The 21,617-nt window shown below is 52.5% G+C and overlaps 2 protein-coding genes across 6 annotated transcripts in view; one reads left to right on the top strand and one right to left on the bottom strand.

Annotated features, from left to right (window-relative positions):
* The window catches only part of SYT13 (synaptotagmin 13), a 42,888-nt gene extending 36,628 nt beyond the window's left edge, over positions 1-6,260 (top strand). The window contains exons 5-6 of the mRNA XM_059068637.2: positions 401-530; positions 2,584-6,260. Coding sequence (XP_058924620.1) covers positions 401-530; positions 2,584-2,888 — 435 coding nt within the window. The 3' untranslated portion in view covers positions 2,889-6,260. The remainder of the gene's footprint in view (positions 1-400; positions 531-2,583) is intronic.
* Positions 6,261-18,531: 12,271 nt separating this feature from the next.
* Positions 18,532-21,617, bottom strand: part of PRDM11 (PR/SET domain 11) — an 82,646-nt gene continuing 79,560 nt past the window's right edge. For all 5 annotated transcript variants that reach the window (XM_059069453.2, XM_067037067.1, XM_067037065.1 and 2 more), the window contains one exon: positions 18,532-20,763. In XM_059069453.2, the coding sequence (XP_058925436.1) occupies positions 18,599-20,763 (2,165 nt within the window). In that variant the 3' untranslated portion in view covers positions 18,532-18,598. The remainder of the gene's footprint in view (positions 20,764-21,617) is intronic.

Here is a 21,617-nt window from a genome sequence, read left to right as displayed (position 1 = left end):
TTCTCAAACTCTGTTCCCTAGAACCCTAGAGCTCTATACAGATGCCCCAGGAGCCGGGGGCGGGGGTGATGAAGGTGAGAGGGGGTCCAGGCCCCCTGGCCCTGCCACATCCTGAATGGCACCTCTTTGATCTGTTTTGTATGTTGGATTTGAATATAAACTATTTGGAAAATCACGTTTTGTGGCAAAGGAAAAAAACTCGTATTGAAACACGTGCTACACAGAATTCCTCTGTGCCTTGCTCCCTTCTGCGAGGGTGGAGAAAGCAGTACTGATGGCTATATGTTTCCAGGATGCCTGTTGGATACAAGGCTAGTGGATCCCAGCCTCAGCGATGGTGAGGGGCTCAGAAGGCATCCCTAAATGAGACTCACCTCCTGCATCCCCTCTTCTGTTTCAGGAGCCGTCTGCAGGAACGGGAGAGGTCCTTCTCTCCATCAGCTACCTCCCGGCTGCCAACCGCCTCCTAGTGGTGCTGATTAAGGCCAAGAACCTCCACGCTAATCAGTCCAAGGAGCTCCTGGGGAAGGGTGAGTGAGGTGTGAGAGGGGAGCTAGGGCCCCTCCCACCGCGAGGAATCTGTGCAGAGGGGGGTGGCACCTGGGAGGCAGTGGGCACAGGTGAGCAGGGATGCAGAACATGAGTACGTCTGTGGAATCAGCCTCAGCTGTGTCCTCCACCCCAAACATACGAACCAATTTGGAAGGACACGCTCACTTCTCTACATTCACATCCATTCACTCCCGGGCCAGTCCCACCCACTGGGCCCAGGAATGAGCTACCTGGGGCTCCCCACGTTGCAGATCCATCACGAGAAGAATCAGCCTTACCCATGGGTCAGAGGAAGCCAAGGGTCAGACTGTAGCCAGGGAGTGGGGTGTCTGGGCTGTAGGGCAAACTCAGCCCAGCCCTCGTCAACCAGACGCGGCTGGACCCACCTTCCAGGCAGGTGCCGGGCAGCCAGGGTTCTCCTTCCCCAGTTTTAGCTAAGCCACCACCCTACTCCCCACACCCACCCGAGGCCCCCCTCTCTTCCCAGCCTTTGCCAGCCTGCCATGCCTACGCCAGCTGAGTGGGGGTGACAGCAGAAGGCGTGTGGGTGCGCAGGCTAAGGCAGCGTCTGTGCATACACCCAAATAGACATCTCCTCAGCACTCTGGAAGCCTTGGCTTTTCCTTCTGGATACCCCAGCACAGGCCCCAAGTCTTAAGGACCGAACAGCCTCTCTTGTCAGAGCAGAAAAGCAACATTGGTCAGCCCTACGATACCTGGACCCGGAGCCAAGTGCTCAGAGCAGGATGTACATAAATAGATATTTATAGCAGCAGACAAATAAAGAATTGCCTCTGCATTCAGAATCTTTGAGCAAGAGTTTTTTTTTTTTTTTTTTTTTTGGTGGTTCATGGGCCTCTCACTGTCGTGGCCTCTCCCGTTGCGGAGCACAGGCTCCGGACGCGCAGGCTCAGCGGCCATGGCTCACGGGCCCAGCCGCTCCGCGGCACGTGGGATCTTCCCGGACCGGGGCACGAACCCGTGTCCCCTGCATCGGCAGGCGGACTCTCAACCACTGTGCCACCAGGGAAGCCCTGAGCAAGAGATTTTTGGTGAATGAAATCAGAAGAGTTGGTCTGAGCCAAAGGTCCGAATTCGTTGCAATTTCCTCATCCCCTCCAGACAATACTTTGTCTCCTGCTCCTTTTTTTTTTTTTTTTCTTTTCATTTTTATAGCTCCTGTCAGGACAATTACAGCTCAACAGTTTATCTCTCAAATATCTCTGCTGAAATAACAAACTAACCACCTGGGGGTGATAATTATAGCCATAAATACAGAGTAACAATTATTCTCACATTTGCTTTGGAAACCCTAATGAAAACACAGTCTGAGTCCTGAGCCGCATTGATGTTAGAGAAAGCTCGTCTAGTGGCCTGTCGGCCAGTCTCCTGGGATGGAGAGCTCTACCGGGGGTCAAGGCAGGCTGCCCTCACCCTCCCCATGAGGTCAGGATCCTCAAGTAAAACCCGCAAAAGAACAGATGAGAAGAACTCAACCAACCAGCAGGAGACCTACTATCTTAGGAATAGACCAAAACGCTTGGACGGAGAACCAAGGGGCTGAAGACATAGGGGTGGCTTAGTGTTTCTGGTCTGAGTTTAAGATCAAGCTGCAGGACGTCTGAGCCATCATCCTGGGCCTGCTTTGATGTGGGACATGAAGGCACTCGGAAGGGCTCATGACAAACCTTCCTGGCTGTACCTTAGCGTGACCCAGTCATGGGCCACCAGATGACCAGCCATATCTATTGTGCTATGGTCTGTTCTCCACACTTGAGGCAGGAGCTTTTGCCGTATCTCCATGTCTAGATCAGTGTCTGCCGTATGGTGGGCATTTAATAGCTGTTGAATGAATACATGGCCCGTGAGGGGGGCGGGGGAGGGATGGTAGAGAGGGTGCCTCGGTGCCGATCTTGAGCCAGAGACCCTGTCTCTCCGTCCCCAAGAGGGAGTATCATCCCAGGCCCCACCACGCCCCAGAAGCTCACTCTCGGCCCTCCTCTCTGCCTCTGTCCCCCTGTTTCTCCCCAGATGTCTCTGTCAAGGTGACCTTGAAGCACCAGGCTCGGAAGCTGAAGAAGAAGCAGACGAAACGCGCCAAGCACAAGATCAACCCCGTGTGGAACGAGATGATCATGTTTGAGCTGCCAGATGACCTGCTGCGGGCCTCCAGTGTGGAGCTGGACGTGCTGGGCCAGGGCGCCGAGGGGCAGAGCTGCCTGCTAGGGCGCTGCAGCCTGGGCCTGCACGCCTCGGGCTCCGAGCGCAGCCACTGGGAGGAGATGCTGAAGAACCCGCGCCGGCAGATCGCCATGTGGCACCAGCTGCGGCTGTAGCCAGCCGCCCAGGCCGCCGCCCTCCTCGGGCCCAGCCCGCCCCCGGCCCCACTGTCCTCTGCGACCTCCTCTCGCGCCCCGTTCGCACCCTGACACCAGAAGACAGACGTGTGTGCGGAGACCGGGACCCTCCTCCTCTCCTATCACACGCCTGTTTCTTCAAAACAAGCAGGGCAGGGCAGGGCAGAGGCGGGGCATCTGGGTCAGGAGGCATGCGTCTTGCTTACCTGTGTTATTGAAGAGACGCTTACCATATATGGTCTGTGTGCGGGTTTTGCAGTGGGGGTCAGGCCAGATGCAGAGAAAGCTTAATCTGGGGAATCACGGATGCAAGGAATGTGGCTTTTTCCAAAGGAGTGTGTCAAAAAGGCTGACAGAGATGATGTATCCTGGATCATCTCATAAGAATTAGAGATTGTCAGGGCGGACGGAATCTTAGCCCGCGTGAAATCGTGCTACTGGCCCAAGGCACTAACTAACCCAGCGGTTCTCAAACCTTAGTGTGTGAAGAATCACCAGCAGATTCCCAGGCCCTGTTTTAGACATTCCGAATCCGTGATCCTGGCTGAACCCCAGGAGGCTGCATTTTTGACACACACAGAGTAGTCTGCATGCCGTGGTCGGGGCACCGCGCTCGGAGAGATCCCTTTCTCAACATCCCAGACAGGCTTTCACAGTCCTCGTCAGGCCCCCGACACCCTGGGGCTGCCGGTGCCAATGCTGGACTCTCAACTGTTGGCATAAAATTTAGGAGCCTCCGTTTTTAATGTCATCATTTGAATTCTTAATGTTTTCATCTGTGCTTTTCAGATCCTGCTCTTGGACTGAATTTTGTGCTTTCTATTGAATCATTGTACTGTTTCATCTCAAAGCCAGTCTATATTATACTTGGGGAGACCTTCCCTGACCAGGAATAGGTGGGATCTCCCGTTAGCTACCGGATGCTGCTTGTCGTGTCCACCAGCATCACCGAAGTGACCCTCTGAGTCAAACGCATCTCTTCTCGGTCTACCAGCCACTTGAGGAGGAATTCAGTTTGGGGCACATATGAATTTAGTCTGGCTCTGTGGAGGTAGAGAAGGAAATGAGGTCTTTTGCAAATGTGCCCCTGTCCCTCTGTCTTGAGGACCTATCACTTTCATTAGTAAATAATGAGCAGCTAGGTTTCAAACCACTACCTGATTATTCCAAATAGCTGTCCACATCATTAATAATATTATGAGCCTTGCTGAGCGGTTATAATCTTCGCCTGGGAACCGGGATTCCTGGGTTCTGTTGTTGACCATCCATAGAATAGGACTAGTGACGTGGCAGCTCCGTCTCTGTGAATGATGTCATAGATGAAATTGTGCTTGATATAGCTATAGGCATCCCTGGCTAGAGACAAACTCCGAGGCCACCAGCAGTTCACCTTTAAGCTTCATGTTGGCAACTGACCATGCCCGGAAAGTGCCAGAATCATCCCAGGCATTTCCAGAACCATGGATTCTACATTTGGACTCCTTAATACTGACATCTAAACTCTGGGCCCCTGACCTAAAAATGAATTCCTTTCCTTCAGTCCTTTAACCAGTCAAATCGTTCTTGGTCTCTCCCTGAGAATCTGAGTAGAGACCTGTCACCTTTTTGTCATTACTTTCCCTTTCTGGACAGAAGTAGAAAAGCATTTAGAAATAATTTCCACCTATCCCCTGAAGAAACGGAAAAATATCTAATCCCTCTCAAATGGGAAATTCTTTCACGTAACTGGAGACCTCTCCCATTAAGGCTGGCCACCGTCTGCCAAGTATTTTTAGGCAAGGCATTTGTTAGTGGTTTCCTACGACATGTTTTTGAGACCCCCCCACCCCCACCAGTCTGTTCTCCCTTTTCTGGTTGTCATGCTGAAACAGAACGAAACGTTCCCTATGTAAGCTGACCAGTACTCTCTTCTTGGTAACGTCTTCTACTCCAATCTAAAACAGTCTGGATTCTAGACTTAAAATCAGGAGACATGGGTTCTGCTTCCTTATAAGTCCATTCACCTGCCTTACAGTCACACCGAGGGATGTTTGAGGTGAGTTCACGGGGCCCCTAATCCCAGAATATCAACTCCACCCACAGTCATTCTATCATAAGGCATTCATTTCTTTGGATCTCAAAGGTTTAGTTTTCCAGAATCCAAACTAAAAGTTGCCTCTGATGGGAGTCAAATGTCACTGCCTCACATGTCAGCTGTCAGCCATCACCTCAGTTAACGAGGTGGTAGAGAAATGAGACCGATTTTGCGGGGGTTTTTGCCTGTTGTGTTCACTGGCATATTCCAAACGCTTAGAATAGAACTGACTCATGCGCCCTCAATAAATATTTGTTGAATGAATTAAAGAACGGAGATTGGATAGGGGAGTAGGCAGGAAAAGACACATTTTCATGTAAATGGCATAAAAATCAGAGTCCTAGCTGCATTCTCGATGGCAAAGTCATCAGACACCTCAGCAGCTGGCCTAGAACTTCATGACATTGAGTATTACCGTTCACCTAATGACAATTTATAGCTCACTATGTCAATGTAATTAACGATAGACGAGATTATAAAAACTGTGCTTTTCCACCAAAGCTCCATCTCAGTGAATTTTAAATTACCCAGAGACATCAGACTGCCAGATGAAAAAACTTCACTAATCTTTGCATCAGCTTACCTTGTACCAGATACACTTGCAATTTACTACCAAATTAGAGTAACTGAGTCTGTGTGAACGCATCTGATGGGTTTGTTTGTTTGTTTGTTTTTTGAAAGGAACACCTTGTCCTTTGCCGGGAAGCATTTTCTAAGAAGTGCATGAATCAGAGGTGAAAGTAAAGTGAGAAACCATCTCCGGCTGGGCTGTCGCCCACAAGGTCATCTGGCTGTGTCATAGATACGTGGCGATGGGGTAGAGAATTGGGAGTCTAATCTCATTAATCTGCAACTCACTCCTTGCCTCAAATCGGTATATATTTGTTGAGTGCCTATCGATCAAGACCTTGCATGCATCTGTCCATTTCAACCTGAGATGTGACGCTTGGTGTGGATTCAGTGGCAAACCACCCCAAACAAAGCTATGGAGAGAGAACAGTTTGGGAGAGCAGTTCTTCAGGGGCAATTCCTTTGGGATGTAAAGGAGTCCTGGGCAGCTTAAGCCAAATGGAGGTGAGGACCACCAAAAGAGAGACCCAGTCCTTGTGATTTGTTTTTGCTGCCTGTGTTCCTGTTGTCAATTCTAAGTGTGTGTCTGTTTTGCAATCATGAACCGAAGCACAAAAAGACGCATGAGATATCGTAGTCACGTGTCTGGTGTCACACTTTGGAGCAAAAGTCTTGCAGTGGTAAATAAATAATTTCCAACAGGGTCAGCTGCCTGGTGTTTTTTATTCCCTTTTACTTAATATTTTAGACATATAAAATGTAGAAAAAATAATTTGATAAACACTCGTGAACCCCTGCCAAGTTTTACAAAACTTGACAAATACAGTTGCAATCCCCTCAGCCTTTCACTCAGGAGACCACCATCCTGAATTTAGGGTTTCTCACCTCAAGCCTTTCTTTATCGTTTTACTACCTGTACATGTCAACCCTGAGCGCTGTAGAATATTTCGTGTTTTTAATTTTAAATTGCATCACATTATTTTTGCTCTACATTAAAATTTTGAGCTTTATCCATGCACATTTATTGAGCTCTACTACCTTTATTTTATTTTTTTTGCTGCTGTATTATTTTCCATTGCATGAATATAGCACAGTCCCATTCTCCTGTTGACGTATGTTTAGGTATTTCTTTTCCTTTTTTTTTTTTTTTTTTCCGTTAGAGGAAATGCTGCTGTGAACATTCTTGGGCAAGGCCTCTTGGGGATTTAACTTTATTCTTAAGAAGAAAAATCAGGTGGAAACTAGAGACCTTCTCTAACATCCCCCAAAGTGGTACTCCCATCACTGGAAGAGTCAGGGCAGTGGCTTGGGGTTCACCTGTGCTCCAGGTGGTGGGCAGGGACAGGAGAACTTCCAGAATCCTGTCATCTTAGGCCCTCCTGGTGGCTGCTGCAGCCCTGGCTTCCAGAAGGGGCTCCGGCATTAAGCCAGGGGAAGGGCCTGAATTTTCAAGTCAGTAGGCAATCAGCCAGGTCACATGGAATTAAAATCAAAGGCTCTTAAAACGGATAAATGAGCCATAAAGAAAGGCTTTGCTTTTCAAGTCTGTGCATGTGATTCCTTATTTTTATATCATATACATATTTGTTATCTTTTAATTACAGCCAGGATTTAAATTTCCATAATTAAATAGAAGTGGATTTTATCCCAGGTAGCCAAATACTGTGTAGACTATGTTTCACAGGTAACTATGAATATGGCTCCTGGAGCCCAAACCTAATATTTGAGAGTCTGGGTTTATATAAAAGAGCAATGGAAGAGGCAAGAAGAGTTCAGGAGGGCTTCCCTGGTGGCGCAGTGGTTGGGAGGCCGCCTGCCGATGCAGGGGACGCGGGTTCGTGCCCTGGTCCGGGAGGATCCCACGTGCCGCGGAGCGGCTGGGCCCGCGAGCCGTGGCCGCTGCGCCTGCGCGTCCGGAGCCTGTGCTCCGCAACGGGAGGGGCCGCAGCGGTGAGAGGCCCGCGTACCGCAAAAAAAAAAAAAAGAAGAGTTCAGGAATCGTTTTATATGGGGCTTTCCCCTGAACAGCCTTAAATAACAAACTCTGCTCCTGCCAATGAAATAGCTCAAATCTAGAGCAGTGCATTTAGGAGCTGAGAACCTGCAAGCCGGCTGGGCTCTGTCACTGCCACCTTCGCGGCCCTGGGCACGTCACTTCCCTCTGGGCTTGTGCCCACGCATCTGTAAAATAAATTTGGACAAAAATGATCACTCTTCAAGTCTGAACGTTTTGTGATTTGGTAATTGAGACTTTTCACATGTATCTCTGGCCTCCAATCTCAGGCATAAGATGAACTAAACCCACGTACACGTGTACCTGCCTTCCCTGCCCCGGGCCTGGTGTCCTGACAGCCACCCGCTCCTCCAGACGGTATGCGGTGTTACCTGAGGCTCTGAGTCAGCCTCTTCTCATTTGCTTAATTGCTAATGGAGCCGGTGGTAATTTTCCACCCAAGAGTTTCTATTTTTTCAGAGCCAGTTAGAAGCCCTACATTTTAAGAGCTTGGAACCCTGGCATCTGTCCTGTCTCCCTCCCTGGGCAGATGCCTGGCAAGGACAGAGCCATGGGATGTGGCCGTGGATGGATTTAGGGGGTTGGGTGTTTTCTCGGTGTCAGCCTTGGAGAAGAGGCCCCCTGTGTCCCTCCCTCATCTCCTGCAGGTGAGCCAGCACGGATGGTCCCTGGCAGGGACCTTGGCAGCTTCCCAAAGCTAGAGATGGGGGCAGGTGCCTACCTGGGAGGAGGTGGGAGGAAGGCTGTCTTAGGACTGGAAGCCAGATGTTACCATAGAAACCAGTCTACTGGTGGCTTGTCCTCAGCCAGGTGAGGTCTCTTCTCAAGGCAGACTCTGCTGGAGCCTGGTTTCCCATCCCAATTTCCCAGCACTCATTCTTGGTGGCTCAGGGCGAGTGGGTGATGGCAGAAACCCTGTTTCAGAAACTCAGCATTCAAACCAGGGACAGAGGAGGAGAAATCTGTTCTTCCAGCCAAAAACCAACCAACCAACCCTCTTTGCAGTCCCTTTTCCCTCGAGAGCCAGGTGAGTTGAGCTGTTGGCCAGAAGAAGGTGTCCTGAGGCTCTCTCTCCAGGCTGAGAAGGAAAAGGTGAGTCAGGCAGAGGTCTTCCAAGCCAGCTGTGGCATAGGTATGGGTAGCTCTGTATTAAAAGTCACAGGCAACCCCTCATCCAGGGTAGACCCTGGGATTCAGGGTGAAAGAAGGGAACCCTAAACTTCCTAGCATCTACTTCAACCTGATGTCAGAGGTAACAGTAACGATGATAATGAACGTGGTCACCATGTTGTTAAGCCTCTGCTCTGTATGGAGCCCTGAAGACGCAGACTCGGAGAAATGACTTGTCCAAGGTCTCACAGCTTGTAAGAGGCATGGGGGCGACTTGAACCTGGTACCACTCTAACCCTAAAGTTCAGGCTCTGACTTAGAGCCAGTGGCCAAGGGTCTTTATTGGAAACATAACAGATGCGTAGGCAGTAGTTTCACAATGCTACCTGGAACCGTGGACTCAGAATTGCCACTCTGGAAGGAGCTGGAAAAGTTCTCTTCCCTGGGGGAACTCGGAATAACTGCCTGGGTGGGGTGGAACATTATCCAAAGGACAAGAGCAGGTTGGAGTGGAGGAGAACTCAAGTAGGCACCTCAGGGGCCGCCTCCACTTTGTAGAGAAGGGGCTGGGTCAAGGCCAGGTGTAGCCGGGTGTCAAGTGCTGGGGCATCCTAGTCTGATGAGGAAACCGAGACAGAGACAGGCAAGGTGGAAGAATCTGGGATTTCCACTGTGACCAATACAACATTTTGCTGGGCTTGCACTTTTATCAGGCAAGTGAGATTTACATTCATTCATTCATCCCTTCCATAAACACTGATTAGGTGCCTGTATGTGACAGGAGCTGCACACAGTGGTAATAAATAAAAAGTCTCTACTTTTCCCTTATGGGCGTTACAATACAGAGGAGGAAAACCAGACATAGAAAACACACACACACACACACACACACACACACACACACACACACGATAATTACACAGCTCCAAAGTGAGATAACGTGTTATGAATGAAAATCTCAGGAGGAACAATGAATAGTGCCTTGAGGGTGGCTATTTAGAGGGTGTGGTCAGGAAAGACCCCCCCCCCAGAAGGAAGTGTTTTTTTGTTTGTTTGTTTTTTGTTTTTTGTTTTTTTTTTGCGGTACGCGGTCCTCTCACTGCTGTGGCCCCTCCCGCAGCGGAGCACAGGTGCCGGACGCACCGGCTCAGCGGCCATGGCTCACGGGCCCAGCTGCCCCGCGGCACACAGGACCCTCCCGGACCGGGGCACGAACCCGCGTCCCCTGCATCAGCAGGCGGACTCCCAACCACTGCGCCACCAGGGAAGCCCCAGAAGGAAGTGTTTTAGCTGACACTTAAAAGATGAGAATGGCTACCATCCTGGGGAAATCCATCCCGGGCGGGGGGCACAGGGCACTGGGAGGTCCTGCGGTGGGAAAGAGCCCAGTGAGCTTGAGGAACAGAGAGGAGGCCAGGGAGCCCAGGCAGAGCAGAGCACGGGAGCCCAGGAGGTAGGCGGGGGCTGGGCAATGCAGGGCTGATGGGTCACAATCAGGACTTTGCACTGAACTCTAAGAGCGATGGGAAACCCTTAGAGGCTTCTGAGCAGAGAGAATACCACGACTAGATCTGTGTTCTCCAAAGCTCACTGCAGAAGTGGTCGCAGAGCAGACCTGTGGGTCCTCGGGCCAGTCTCCCGAGTCTTCTCTCTGGGGTGAAATTGTCTTTTGCAGCTTGGAGAGGGAAGCTGGGGAGAAGAGGGAGGGGAGGGAGTGGACCAGACCCCTCCCCACTGGCCACACCCTCCAAGCCCCACTTTGGGGAGACCGAGCTCACAGCCAAGCGCAGGTGGAATATCTTTCCTTTCCTTGCTTCCCAGCTGCAAATGTGGGTCAAATCCGATGGCCAGCAGTGGGGCGGGGCTGACCCCGGTTCACCAGAGCTGGTTAGACATGGACAGCTGTGCCCCTTTGCTCCTTCCTTCCCACCCCCCCCATCCCCTGGGAAAAGAAGAGAACCCCAACATTCTATGGAGACTGTTGAAAGGCCTTCACAACAGGAAGCCTCTGGGTGACCTAGGGGCTGGGAGGAAGATGGCGGGAACTGAGAAGGCAGAGGTGCAGAAAAAGGGAGAGGGAAGGCCCATGACAGGAAGCTGGTCTGGGGTGAGAAGGGGCTGAGAGGAGGAGGGTTCAGCATCCGGGAGGAAACGATACACCCACTTTTCCATATTTTTCTTGAATGTATACCCATCTTCTTTCTAAAACAATTTGGGGAAAACATCACTTACCGGGACTTCCCCGGTGGCGCAGCGGTTAAGAATCCGCCTGCCGATGCAGGGGACACGGGTTCGAGCCCTGGTCTGAGAAGATCCCACATGCCGCGGAGCAACTAGGCCCGTGCGCCACAGCTACTGAGCCTGCGCTCTAGAGCCCGTGAGCCACAACTACTGAAGCCCACGTGCTACAACTACTGAAGCCCACACGCCTAGAGCCCGTGCTCTGCAACAAGAGAAGCCACCGCGATGAGAGGCCCGCGCGCACCAACACAGACCCAACGCAGCCAAAAATAAATTAATTAATTTTTAAAATTTAAAAAAATTAAAAAAGAAAACCCGTCACTTATCACCCACCCCCAGACCAGTGCCATTAGCAAACGACTGGGGAAGGACCCCCTCCCTGGGCACTGAGTCTGCCAGTGGAGAATCATGCGAGGTCGCTGGAGGGAGAATTAGAACGCCGTTTACCTGCAATAAAATCTGAGATTTTTGTGGGCTAAATGTGTGTGAGGGCAGAGAGATTTATTTTAAATGGTTTTGGTGACACCTCTTTTTGGCCTGACGGGTGGGTGAGACATGTAAGTTACCTGGTGCAAGTGGACTCGAACGGGGGGAAAAGTGAGAGAACAGCAGGAAGGGACTTGAAAGGCCTCTTCCAGTTCCTTCCCACCTGGCAGGCAGCAGGTATCTCACCTGACACCCAAGCATGGGACTCATTCGGCATCGCCCTGAGCACAGGCCGGGAGAGGCAAGAAGGCAGAGATTCGACCTCCGTGGGTAAATTTAAATGCTTTTATTAACAATCTCCTTACATTACAAGGATAATATGACAGAAGGAAAGTTTCTGCGTACATATCATGATAAACCAACATAGCTCTATTTGTATCCAGTGTTCTAGGTCCCGTCACACAGGTACTATAAAGCGTAGTCTGCAAAATAATAACATCAAGAGTTGTTTTTTTGAAGAAAGAAAGTATTAACATATTAATATGTATGTGATAATAGACTCCTAGGTATTCCCCCCACCCCCACTGTGTTTTTCCTTTGTGATTGAAATGAAACGGTTCAGCAGCGTGGGGGGTGGAGAGAAGGAGAGAGACGGGGCTGAAAAAGACGGAATCAGACTGCTGGCTCTTCCGGAGAGACAAAAGTGGAGACTGAGGGTGCCCCGAGGGCAGCCTGGCCCTTGTCTTTTCGTGAGCAGTATTGTAACCGGCTGTCCTCCTCTGGAGGGAGGGCCCGGCGCCCTTGATGCCCCATGACGGTGCGCGCTCTCTCTGAGGTACAGTGCATTGTGGGATTGCTACCCGGGGATGCTCATCCCCTGGCCACGGGTCTGGTCCGCCGCAGAGGGAGGAAGGCTCGGGCCGGGCCTGGTCTCTCTTGAGCCAGGCACTGGAGGGTGTCTGGAGGCCCGGCTGGCAGCTAGCTGTGGCTCAAGGAGACCCAGGTGGACGTGGAGGGGAGAAGAGGTGGGCACTGTCAGAACAGACCCGCCCCAGACTGTAGGTACGGGGATGTCTGCTGGGGACTGAGGTACGTTGGTAAGATGGTAGGGAAGAGTAGGACAGGGGTCAGAGGAGGCTCGGAGATGGGAGATAAGCGCCTTTGAAGGCCAAAAGGCAGAGGCTGGTCTAGAGAGCAGAGGATGCCTCTAGCCTCCGTCTCCCATCATCTGGAGCCCCTCCAGCCCCTCCTCCCCTACCTCCCGGGGAAAGGAACGATCGAGAGAAACCTGGAAGTGAAACGGGTTTCTGATTCTGTCAGGGCTGCACAAGCCCTCCGTCATGCTGCCAGTGGCACCAGTGCCCCCTCGGGCCCCCAGACATCCCTGCCATCTAGGGGTGGGAGCAGGGACAAACTCAGGAAGGTGCCCTCCCCAGAGGAAGTGAATGAGCTTGGGGCATCCGGCTTAGCCTCTGCCTCGAGTCACAGAATCAGAACAGTGTACGTGAACTAAACCTGCCTGTTACGGTGCCGGTGGTGTGAGGGGGTCACTGGGCCTCCGCGCCGGAGAGGGAAGAGCGTTGTCCTGAGTACAGCCAGCAGCAGCTGTGCAAAGTGGGCTGGGCCAAAGCCCTGCTTCTGAACTTGAGTTGCTACTGAATTTGTGAGTGTGCAGATATGTCTCTCTCACCCTTCCCAGTTAGCTGATGCCCCCTGCCCTGGCCAGAAAGCCTCTGGATGGTGGGCAGCGCTGGCTGGCCATGCTGCCCTGGCAGACAGCGATGGATGGAGTGGGTGAGGGAAGCCAGGACGGCTGTAGTTCAGAGGTTTGGCCTCTAGGGGGCAGCAAAAAAAGCATCTAAAGGGCGAGCGGGTGGCATCTTTCCTGGACCTCTCTTGGTCCAATTTGCACCATTCCTATGGCCACAAATGCTGCTCATTCCTGTGAGGGGGAGGGTATTTGGGGAAACTGTGCAGTGGTCCCTCCACCAGGGGTCAGAGACCACATCCTACTGCCAAGCAGCAGTGACCACCCAAGCGTAGGCTTGTGGGGGGCGGGGACTAAGGGGGGGCACTTCAGGGGGAGCTCAGGGGCTGAGTACCTCCTTCCAACCTCAGACCAAGCCTGCGGGAAAGAAGAGAAAGTGCACGGAGAGGGCCAGGGCCCGGCTCCCCTCCTCTCCAACACTCCGGGTCGGAGGCCCCGTTCCCAGCAAACCCTGCCTGCCCAGCTTCCCTGGCCCCCCTGCAAAGGCTCTGCCTCCTCCCTCTTCTCAAGCGACAGGCTTTCCCGCTGCTCTCCCAGCTCTCTATAGACTCTATTTTTATATCTATTTAAACATAGAAATGTATAAATATATAGGATATTATTCATAGATATATAGACGGGATTTAATCTCTTACTCTGTGTGTATACGCACTGCATATGTCCATATATACAATATATATGCTGTAGCATTTGTATCATACACTGCACGTACCCCTGCTTCCATGCATTCTCCTAGGGAGACTGGATTGCATAGGTATTTCCAGGGCGATACCACTTGAAGGGAAGGGGGGATGGGGACAGCCAGACGGAAGAGGAGGGCCGTACCATTTTCCTCCCCAAAGGGCACTTTTCCTCCCTCTGGCTAACACACAACGATCACCTCAAAGTCTTAAACTATCACAGCTCCATCCATGCAACTAAAGCGCCACGTCCACAGATAGTAGAGAGAGGCCTTGCTCCAAGCAGGAGAAGGGCCCTGTGTATCTCGGGACATATTCTTCCCCCCTCGAGGTTGGAGGAGGGAACCAGCCTAGAACCCATGACCCAGCACCACGTGTCCCCCAGGAGGCCGGCATCTGCAGTGGGACTGTCCCAAGCTCACCTGCCCTCTGAACATGCCTTTCTCGTCTAAGGAAAAGGCACTCGCCACTTCGGCTGTCCCAGGCTGGCCTGGCTGGGCCTGCTGCTTGAAGGAGCAAAGGGGATCCAGAGCCTTCTCCTACCCAAACTGGGTGTAGGGACCAAGAAAGAACACGAATTCTACTTGGAAATCCACCCAGACCGGAAACCACAACCAGCTCTAGATACAGAATTCCTGTTCCTGCGGCGGCGGGGAGAAAAAACAAAGCGGGGAGGAATCTAGACGTTCTCTTTCAACCCCCAAGCCACTTCCTGGACCCCATGAGGCTCCAGATGAACAGCTAAAATGATACCCGCCCCACAGCCCAAGCTGGGCCACGTCTGGTCCATTTCAGTCTCTCCACGATCATTTTCAGCACTCTACATGCTTTTGCCTGTTTTCTCCATCTTGATTACACTTCTGAACAATTGGAAAATATTTAAACATCATCTTAGATAACGACAAGGTCCTTTCTCCAAATCAAAGCGTCACATGAGCAAGTCAAGGAGAGGGGCCTCAGCAAGACGGGCTCAGCATGGAAACAGGTAGCAGGGGCGGGTGGAGACCTCCAGCTGCCCGAGATTCAGGGCCCAGCACCGAACGCGACCACCCAGGGGTCCGGGACGTCGAGCCTGGTCTCATCCTCCAGTGAGGATGAGGAAATGAGGGCCTGCCCAGCACCATAGGAGGTTTCCCGCAGCCGTCGAAGAAAAAAAAAAAAAAAGCTGGTGTTGTGGATGCCCGGATTCTCACATTCAACCAGTCAGGCGAAACTTGGAAATTGGGACAAGGCAAGAGTTACAGACAGGGCTGGGCTGTCCTCGGGTCTCACAGATAGGTGCAAAATGGCAGTGGGTCTTTTTTTGTCCTCCATTGAGGAAAAGCAGACCGTTTTCATCACAAAGGGCTTCTGGCTCCCGAGCTCTGCGATGTCTCTACTTGGCACAATTGGCCACGAACCTGATCTCACTTCCCGCCCCCTCCATGAACCGAAGAAAGTCACTAATCAGCCAACCCAACGAGGACAAGTTTCAATTCTAGAGACACAGAGCTTTCATTCTAAGCCAATCGTTGTCACTCCTAAGCCAGGGGCTGAGTTTAAGGGCTCTGTCTCGTCTGAAGGGACGAGGATACAAGGACCGCCTGGCCACAGCTTTCTGTACTTATCAAAGGGAGGTTAGACTGCCCAAGCATGCGGTTCCCTGGGCCAAAGCCCGAGGGTCCCCACAGCCCGAGAGACCTTCTCAAGGACGCGGAAGAGTGGAAACGCCAGGGATGGAAATCACGGGTGACTGCATGTAGCATTCACAGGACAGAAGCACTGGAGCCTCCAAGGGGTAAAGACTCTGTGTCAATCGCAGTGGTGTGTCACCCAAATTGCTCCCTGTCCCAAGGCAAAGTGGCCTTCGGAGTGTCACGGGCACCTGGAGTTTTAGAGATGCCTTCCCAAACCTCAGGACCCGCCAGAGAGCTCATCCTCTCTGAGGTCTGGAGTCTAGCTGGGCAGGTGATGGCTAGCAGCCTCGTGCTGCTAGCAGCTGCTCATGCTTCTGGCCCAGAGGCAGGTGGCCAGCTCCTGCCCCTCTAAAAAGACAAGGTAGACACTGGCGTTGGCCCGAAGGATTTCTTCCCCTCTGGATAAAAATCTGAGCTACTTTTGGCCACGGCCTCCTGAGAGGAAACAGTTGCAGCCCTGATGCGGCACTCAGGCAGCCATCAGCGATTCTCTCCTCCTGGTTTCCGGATGGGTGGTCTAGGGGAGGACTCCCTGTCTCCTGACATAGTGGGTGGGGAGGTGCAGAGGGCGGCAGGAGGAGGCGTAAGGCAACTGTTGGCTAGAAGAAAGGACCCCGACTACTGTTTCTGACCCCTACGGAGGCCCACCTTGACGGCCATCTCTGCTGCCCTCAACCCATCTTAGTCTGTGCGACGTTCAAAGGGAGCTCCCACAGACACGGTGGTTTGGGTGTGTGGTGGAGAGGGAGTTGGGGACGGAGAAGTGGACCCTTGTGCTTTGCACTTGACCACAGTTACTGACCCTGATGGGAGGAGGCAGATGGGGAGAGAAGACATCGGCCTAAAGTGGAGAAGTGGATGCAGCTGGGAGCTTCAAAGCACGAGGAAGGGCTCTGGGTCTCTCCTTGCAAGTTCCTGCTGGCTGTCTCCTTGTTCAGAGGAGGGTGGGGAAGTACATGCGACTGGGCAGGGGGGGGAGGGGTGGATGTCACCAGGCAGGGGTGCATTGATTTGTTGAAGAAGGCAGCATATGAGGCCTGGCAGTGGGACAGTCGGAGAAAACCAGTTGTTTTTTTGTTTTTTTTTTTAACATGCTACATCACTGTTGAAAACGAACAAAAAAGTTTCAAAAATAATATATAATATATATAATATATTTATATAATGAAAAGCTATCGACTAGCAGCAATGACTCTAAAGTTATCTTAGCACCAAGACCATGGGGCGGGGGGAAGGGATCTGGAGGGGGTGAAGGTCTGGCAGGACAAGGAAGGAGGGGGTGACATGTTCAGTGTTGGTGACAGTTCCACTCCGGTTCTCAACGGTGGCGTGAGCCCTCGGAGACAAGATAAACCAAGAAGGAGGGAAGCCACCACAGTTTTCTAATGTCTGAGCCGAGCAGGTGGGGGACGCTGGAGCCGTGCCTGTGGCCGGATCACACCGTCCTTTGCCCACCCTCTGCCAGCTGAGAGGGACGGCTCTCGACAGACCACAGACAATGCAGCTCTTCCCCCCTCCCCCCAACATAACCTGCACCCACGATGTAGGATCTCTGCATATCAGATATGCATACATCAGACGTGGAAACATGGACAGAAGTTTTTAACAGCTCACGCACATTTTTTTTTAAAAAACTCCCTTGCGAGGTATACTGGTAATTAAATGAACAAAAGAGCATTGATCAAGACTCCTCTAGATTAAACCACTACTTGCCTCAGGGAGTAGGCGAGTGGCTATTTCTAAAGCTTATATCTCGGTGTGTGTGCGTGTGTGTGTGTGTGTGTGTGTGTGCGTGTGCATGTGCGTGTGCGTGTGCGTGTGCGTGTGTAGGCTGATGCCTTGAGAGTCCTGTCTTACCTCTTGTGTATTCCTTTCTTTCAGGACGTCTCTACCCTGTTCAAAAAAGGAAGCGTTCGCCAACATAGATGCATTACCCGCTCCCTTCCTGCCAGGCTGCAGGGCTTGCCATCAGCCTTACTGCAAAAGGACCCAGTCTCTAGAGACTCTCATCGGAGTTATGCATAACCCAGGGCACAACTTGCATGACATCTCCTGCCACTGAACTCTAGCAGGCATTTCTTGATTATTAAAGGGAAAAAAAAAACATACCCCCAAACACATTATATGATTATAAAGACAGAGTATAAATAATTCATGTAAATTGAATACATACTTTTCATTTTACTTGTTTTTAGCCAAAAATCGCTGCCCTACTGGGGTCTAGACTTCTTGGCTCTTCATTTCCCCCATATTCCCTGGATCTGAATGGAATTATATTGTGTCATCCCACACCAGGTAAAACAGGAACGCAAAGAGCTCACGGCCCACCTCCCCTTCCCCGGGATTTCAAGCTCGGTGTAAGGCGATTTCGCCTTCAGTATAACAGGTAAAATGTTTAGGATCCAGGGGTCTGGAAGGAGGGATTCAACAGACAAGGGACAGGACAGGCGACATGGGTAGGGAGTGGTGGGTGTCACAGTCTGACCGACACTTTTGTTTCTGAGACAGTGAAGGAACGCTGGTCAGGAAATGAACGAGAATCTCTCAAGCTGAAGTCGGGTGGGAGAGGGAAAAGTCAAATACCCCGATCCAGATACACAGCCCACCCTCTCCCAGATGAGAGATCTGATTCAGCTGGACCAGCTTGGTCAATGAAGAGGCCAAGAAACCCCCCTCATAAAACCAAACAAGAAAACAAAAAAAAAAGGCAAGAACGTACACCCAAACCCCAACCCCTCAACCCCCAAACGAGAACAAAAACAAAATGAGCTACCTAAAGGTGATGACAGACCCGTCGTTTTAGCTTATGCAGTTGGTTGACTGTGAGGTGGGAACACGTGTGGCCCCAGCACATGCTTCTGTGGGTGAAAATGAGTTTCCACGTGTGTTGCAGCTGCCAAATTTTGTAGACGAGAGTCAGCTTCTGACGTTATTCCTTTCCCAGTGGCTTCTGGTGGACGTGTCACCTTGGTTTTTAACATTTTTTCAGTGTGGGTTTATATATATATATATTATATATATATATATATATATAATATATATATAATATATATTTATATAATATATCAAAGCTTATGAGTATAGATTAAAAAAATATTCAACAGCTTAGTGAACTCTGCGATCCGGCTCCCTAAATATCCGGATAAAACTCTGACCCGTGGTCCACGGTCTGAAGCACCGGCTTCTGTTCCAGTGCAGACATCCTGCCGAGGACCTCGGCCGACAGCGTGTAACTGTTGCCAGACTTCTCCTCGAACCAGCTGTCCAGGGCTCGCTTGGCATCGAAGTTGGCGATCGGAGGGCCATTGACGGCGATGGTCAACAGGTCGCTGAGCTGCTCCAGAGTCAGGCGGGAGCGGTGGTTTTTGCGAACTCGCTGCAGGGCGTTTCGGCCTTTCTCGCAGCAAGCGGTGGAGGTGGGGAGGACTTTGAGGACCTGCATGATCTTGTTCAAGAGCGGGAACCTCTGCTTGTATTTGCAAATGTGGCCGATCAGGTCTTTGAAGCCGTTTTTGGTGTAGTAATCAGCCTTGAGCTCCCGCCACTCCATCAGCAGACTCCCCCGGGGGTCCAGCCCTTCCCTGCAGACATCCCGGGAAAAGGTGGGGATGGCCTCCAGGTGATCAAAGATCTGAACCATGTCCTCCTTGCCGTAGCTCACGAGCTCCTCGCTGCTCCTGGGCCAGGCGGCCAGATCAAACACCTGGCAGGCCTTCACGAAGATCCGGCTGCGGGAATCGAACCTCTGAGCGAGGATCACCTGGGTCTTCTGGCAGATCTTCTCCCGGATGGACTGGAACTTGGCTTCGGCCACCCGGAGGTTCTTCATGGAGATCCCGTTGAAGCTCTCCCGGAAGTTCTCCTCGAACTCCTGCAGGTACTCCCCTGGGGAGTCGGCCAGCCGGCTGACCTCCTGGATGGCCTCCTCGAGCTTGTCGTCCACCTGGGACACCAGGAGGTACTCGCCCTGGAAGACGTAGGCCAGGCGTGACAGCACAGCGATCACGTCCAGGAGGAAGTAGATGAGCTTGATGGATTGGTAGTCCATGAGGAACTGCAGCAGGGCCAGAGCAATGGCCGAGGCGTCCGCCCTCTGGGTCTGGCTGCTGACATCCTTGAGGTGAGCCACCACCTCCAGGTAGTCCTTGATGAGGGCATTGAGGACGTTCTGCTCTCCGATGATCCACCTCACAGCCCGGATGTCCCCCAGGAACTCGGTCTCCTCGCAGAGGGTGGACGCCGTGGACCGCAGCTCGCACAGGAGGCGTGGCGAGTAACGGTAGAAGCTCAGCAGCTGCTTCAGATTGTTCTCCAGCTCCTCCAGGCAGGGGAGCTCCTTCCCACTGAGGGCATCGAGGATCTCCAGGTGGGGCCGGTGCACCATGAAGGGCAGGCACAGCAGCCAGGGCAGTGTCTTGCGGATGGTCATGAACATGCCGGCCCGCAGGCTGGCTGTGACGTTGGCCCCGTCTATGCCCAGGCCAACAGTGGGCTTCTCGTCCTGCAGCCGGATGCCCAGGGCGGAGAAGGCCCGGTCAAGCGCCTGGAGGTAGCTCTCCGTGCCGGAGAACCCCAGTTCCTGCAGGGACAGGAACTCCGTGGCCGGGGGCCCGTCGCTGCTGGTGTACTGGACGTAGACGGCCACCGTGTCAGCCAGCAGGTCGTCGCTCTGTCCGTCCAGGATGACGCTGAGGCACGGCGACTGGCGGATGCGCTCCACCAGGTCTTCGCGCAGCGCCCGGGCGATGTGGTGGACGAGGATCTGGCAGTCCCCCTCGTTCATGTACTGGTCCACCACCTTGAGCTCGCACTTCCGCAGCAGCTCGGCCAGGGGCCGGAAGTCCAGGTAGGACCTGCCCTCCAGGGCCAGGTGGTAGGCGGTGTTGAAGAGCAGGGTCATGTTGCGACACATCTCTTCCGTCTTCTCGGGGTGCATGCGGAGCTTGTACAGCTGCAGGCACTTCTTGTGCAGGTTGCTCTGGCTGTGCAGCTTGATGGTGTGGATCTTGAACTGCTTGGAGCCGATGATGAAGGCCGAGGTGCGGGAGGACTGCACTGTGTACTGGCGGCAGACGTGGCACCACATCTCGTTGAGGGTCGGGGAGTAGCGCAGGAACCAGAATTTCTTCAGCCACTCCTGCTTGAAGCGCCGGATTCGGCGCCCGGTGGCCGATGACATCTTGGAGGGCTCGTCGGTGGCCGTCATCATGTCGTTGGAGACGGATTCGTCTGCCGAATCGACCTCCTGGTCGTCGTCCTCCATGATGGCAGGGCCGGAGACCATGCTCTCTGAGGCTGGAAGACAAATGGGAAAGAAACAGTTACACCTGCCGGGAAAAAAAAAAAAAAAACATAGACGTTTCCCAAATGAAGGAAATGGGCCAAAAGGTAGGTGTCGCATTCTGTGAGACAGGAGCCGATCCCTGTGACAGACTGCATCCCAACCTGGAGTTCATTTAGAAGCACTCTTGTCGTCCACGCATGTCTCGTCCTCTTTGTGCATTAGCCCTGGGGGCCACCGTGCTGCAGGCTGCCTGCCCTCCCCTTCCACGAGTAGGCGCTCAAGGAACTTAAATGTTCTGTATCGACCGAACAGCACAACTAGGAGAGCAGAGCTGCTGGAGCAACAGAGCACATCAAAGGTTCCACAGTGGTACGGCAAGGACGTGGGACTTGTCCCACGGCCAAGGTGGTCAGGGGAAGGCGCGCTGCCCTCCAGTGAAGAAGGGACCTTGGGCCCCAAGTGATTTCGGGATCAGAAGGCAGTGTAGCTAAGATGCGTGCTTTGAATGTCTGAAACACCTCGTTCTGAGCGAAGGGGTGTGGCTAAAATAGGAAGTGCTGTGTAACTCTCTGGCCCAGCTGCAGATGCGCACCGAGAAATCTTCCTCGTGGCTGAGCATCCCCGAAAGACGCAGGCAGCCAACAGAACACAGCAAAGGCAACTAAATGCCCTGTATCCCCGTCGGTAAGGCCGGGGGGCCTCTCCCCCACGGGACGGCCTGCCTGAGACTGGGAGAGAGAAAGATTGGGTTTAGAAGTTGGGCTTTGGGGTAAGACGCTGGAGAAAGGCAACGGGTCAAGAACACAGCACACACCCCTCCTGCAGCAGAACTTCCTTTATTGACGAGGAGGATACAAGGGCAAGA

This window comes from Kogia breviceps, chromosome 7 (genome assembly GCF_026419965.1).
Source record: "Kogia breviceps isolate mKogBre1 chromosome 7, mKogBre1 haplotype 1, whole genome shotgun sequence".
NCBI classification, from domain to species: domain Eukaryota; kingdom Metazoa; phylum Chordata; class Mammalia; order Artiodactyla; family Physeteridae; genus Kogia; species Kogia breviceps.
This window is presented reverse-complemented; position numbering and strand designations above follow the sequence as displayed.